The sequence below is a fragment of the Fukomys damarensis genome, unplaced genomic scaffold (genome assembly GCF_012274545.1).
Source record: "Fukomys damarensis isolate Sample0158 unplaced genomic scaffold, DMR_v1.0_HiC HiC_scaffold_15, whole genome shotgun sequence".
Classification (NCBI taxonomy): Eukaryota; Metazoa; Chordata; class Mammalia; order Rodentia; family Bathyergidae; genus Fukomys; species Fukomys damarensis.
The window spans coordinates 19,052,310-19,056,461 of NW_022900927.1; the positions used below are offsets into that span (position 1 = coordinate 19,052,310).

Sequence of the window (4,152 nt, forward strand, 5' to 3'; positions counted from 1 at the left end):
TGAAGATATCACCTAGGCCAAAGTGCTGAGCAATTAGGGTGAGGGAACCTTCTCAAGGCTCTTCCTTGGATCAAGGACTTTCCCAGCCCAGAACAGAACAACTGGCCCAAGGTCAGAGGGAGTTAGAATTTTATTTAGCCAATCATTGCTTCTCACGTTCACCACGTCATGAGATAAAAATCTCTGTGTCTGAGAAGCTGGCGGAATTAAATTTAGATTTCCAGAGCACCCCGTCCTGCCAAACCTCTCAGAGGGAGGAGCAGCTGGCAGACTTCCCCTGGGATCTCACACCCAAAGCGTCTGGTGAATGGATCAGGTGGCTTTGCTCTCCCTGTGAGTATCTTCCTGATGGGAAGCATTGATCAGGATCAGGATGGAGTGCCCCATGGTCCCTGGAAGGAACACAGAGCACTCGTGCATGGCCTCCTCAGTCCTCTCAAAGAGACAGTGAGAATCAGATGAGAGAACGCATGTGAGGCATTTTCTGTATGGGTTATAAAGTTGCTTGTTGTCTTCACTGGGGTGAGCTGAAGGTGAGCAGCATTTGCTCCTGATGGGATCTCTCTCTCCCATACCAGGAAACCTCCACCAGCATCTTATGGTGCTGACTCCCCCTTGCTCAAGTCCCTAGAGGAACTTCCTCCTCCCCAGAACATCAAACACAGACTGCTCTTCTAGACACTGAACACCTCCTTGCTTCACTCCTCTCCCCTTGGAGATCATGCATCTGCCCTGTGGTGTTTCTGCACCACCATTCCTAGGATTTGGGCACATGTTTCCTCCATCTGTCCCCTGGTCTGCCCTGATTGAGATGGTTAGGTCTTCTAAAAAGAAAATTCAGGGCCATATTTTCTGGAACAATTCTGATTCTTGCCCAGGAGAGGGATGAGAAAGACAGCCTCTGGCTGGTGTTGCTCTTGTGCTTTTTCCAAGAGCCAACCTGAATTTCCTTAGAGCATCATGCATAGGTACGAAATCCTAAGGATAATTAATCCATACCCTGTAATAGGACTGATGGTGCCAGAAACTTGCATTCATTTTATGATCCAAGCTAGGCCCTTGGGCCTCTCCATGACTTTCTCCTTCCCTGGCATCTGATTTTATTCTTTCCATAAAATACAGAGTGTAGAATTGAGTGAAATTCTTTTTTTCTCAGGCCCTGCCACATGAACTCTTAGGCAGTGAAGATACAAAATGCCTCCGTACACATGTCCCTACCCACCCCTCCCTTCTTCCCTCAACCTCCTGCCAAATGGTTAGCCAACCACTGCTTGAAACTTGATAACTCCCCAAGTGCCCTCTCCTATCACAGGATCGTAGAAAGGTGCTTCTTATACGGAGCCAAATCTGCCGTAATCCCTACCTGTCTATCTGGGTCATCAGCTGAGACCAACCTCCCTTTCCTAAGGAAGTTTTTCAGATCTTTGCAGTTAGCTCTCACATTTCTCCCAAGACTTCTCTCCAGGCCCTCCAACCATTCTTCATGTGGCCAGGCTTTTGACTCCTCATCACTGCTGTCCTGGTCACTCTCCTCTGAGTAGACTCCTCTTACTACTGCCCCTGGCACTTAGAGTCCCCAGAGTGGCCTGAGAACAGAATGGGCTGCATAAGCCCTCTTCCTGGCTCTCCTCTTCCTGGTTCCCACAGCCTTACCCTGCCACCACCACGCCCCGTGACTAGTGTGTTTCCACAGCCAGCTGAACACTGTCAATCATTTTTATGACCACTGCTGTCTATCCAAGTCTTCCTGCCTAATCCTTGTGTGAGTTTCATCTCTCTGCCCGCTCTCCTGATCCTTTTGGGCACCCCTTCAATCCACCTTTCCTTTGCCCAGTCTGCCTCCAACAGGCCTGGTACTAAGACAAGTAAGATGGAAATAAACTTCTCAGAGAGAATTTTAGGTGTGCCTGAGAACTTAACATGTTATCAATATAGGCAGTGGTCATATCTGAGTAAAACCTACATCCAAATTCCACCTGTATTGCTTCAGGAAATGAGAAAGCAAGTCACAATTTTTGTGTGCCTCCTTTACAGAGACTCAGAAACACCTCACAGGATAAGGCAAAGGCTTAACTCATTCCCTTTTTAAATTTCTGCATCTTCGCCTTCCTGGAGGCATCAGTTAAAGATCCCCCTTGACTCCCACTCAATTAATGGGCCACAGCCCCTTGCCTCCCAGCTGTTTCTCTTGTCTTGCTTCTCCCTTTCATTCACACACATTCACTGTCTCTCACTTTTGAGTCTCTGAGCAGAACAGTCACATGACACTCAGTACCTGTCCCCGCTTTCTTCTCCAGGCCTGTTCCTCCTTCCAGCCCTCCAGAAGCCTGTTGCAACCAAACTTGCCTCCCCCAGCACTGGCACTGCTGAAGGTCCCACCGCTCCTGTTCTGGTAGATCTGCCTGTGTCCTCAGGCTAGGCAGTGCACAGAGGTACATACTCTGGTTTCTCCTCACTCTGAACCTTATTCTCCCTCATACTACATCATTTGAGTTGTGAGCGCACCTTAAGAGTCAGAAACATTGTCATGTAACATCACATTCCCAGTGTCTATGCCACAGCCTGCCACATGGTAGGAGCTTAATAAATACCACTGAACAATGTGTAATCAACTTTTAAATGATAGGCCACTTTAAAGATCAGCCGGGGATTTAGCTCAGCGGTTCTGCCTCCTACCTCACAAGCACAAGGTCCTGAGTTCAATCCCCTGTACCAAATAAATGAATAAATGTAAAATTATATCTGTAAGGATCTTCAAGATTGTGTGTAGCTTGTGCAATAAAAATAATAAAAACTTCAACTTCCCAAATGTGAATAATTTCAAAGACATGAAGAAATTAAAAAATTAACTCATCTGGCCAGATGGCATTTTGAGATCACAGAAAAATTTATTTTAAAGAGAACAGAAATGCCAAGCCCAGAGGGTACAACTTTTGACCAGGAAATGATGAAGTCACAAGCCCTTCCAAGGGGCCCTTACAGGACCCATCAGATGCTCCGAAAGACTTATGAACTTGGTGGTTGTGTCAGGACTCAGCAAGCACATGCAATGAACTCCAGACCTGGGAAGCAAAGCCATGCTCCCTCTGCCAGGGCTGATACTGTCCCACTCCTACCCCCTCCAGCACACCTCAAGCATTTTATATATGACTGTAAATTAGGAGTTACATTCTCACAAAGTACTCAGAGCCACAGAGCACAGATGGTAGAAGGAATTTATAAGGTCTTAGAAAGGGCATCAAACTGCCTTGCAAAAAATGGGCAGATTCCAGGCAGACTCAAGCCCAAACCCTAAGCCAGATGCTTACACTCCTCAGGCCCAGGGGCACCTGGATGGAGCAGAGCTGGGGAAAGACAGATGGACGCAGAACTTGACCATCTGTCTATCACCCTCCACCCCAACCCTGCTAAGAACAATTCTCCCTTTGGACAAGAAATGCACCTCTCCTTCCTCCTTGAGACAGCACGTGTTCATCTGGCTGCTGACCTGGGACAAGGATAAAGCTTCTGGGGACAGGATGGGGACAAGTATGACCTACAGGCATATGATATAGGCAGCAAATCTACACCTGCCATCCACATGAAGGAGTGAGGTTAAAGACCAAGAAGCAGGAATCGGTCCTGGTACAAGGTTTACCTTACCAAGCTAGCTTCTTGGAAATCAGCCACTTGCTCAAAGAGATCGACCCGGGTCCCTTAGGAGAGACTGGATTGTTGTTCATGGAGAGGCCCAGGTGCAGAGGAGCCTGGAGTAAGACCCTAGATGTAGCTGGCATCGACTCTGGTTTATCTCCCTGGAGGATACTCCACAGGCTCTTTTCCTCCTCCACTTAACCAGGCCAGAAGTGTACCCAGGGATGGGTGTAGAGGCAGCCCAGGGGAGGCTGAGTGAGAAGGTGTCTGTGACATCAGGAGCCAGTGCCCTCCAAAGAGAGCTGCTAATTGGGCTTAGCCACCCTGCTTCCCCACCTAGAGCTGGATTTTATTAACAAAACTGCTGAGACCCATCAGGTAGAGCTAAGTGAGAGTCAGGGACAGCGTGGCAAGGTTGGGGCCGGCGACCAGAGGAGTCCCGCGCCGTCGGGGGCTGGGGGGGGGCGGGGCTGGGGGCGCGGCCTCAGAGGGGCCTCTACTCCACCACTCGCCTGCGGG

The 4,152-nt window shown here is 48.9% G+C and overlaps 1 protein-coding gene across 1 annotated transcript in view; it reads right to left on the bottom strand.

Annotated features, from left to right (window-relative positions):
* Positions 1 to 312: 312 nt before the first annotated feature.
* Krt77 (keratin 77) overlaps positions 313 to 4,152 on the bottom strand; it is a 14,279-nt gene continuing 10,439 nt past the window's right edge. Inside the window, exon 10 of the mRNA XM_010609401.1 lies at positions 313 to 435. Within this exon, the coding sequence (XP_010607703.1) occupies positions 313 to 435 (123 nt within the window). The remainder of the gene's footprint in view (positions 436 to 4,152) is intronic.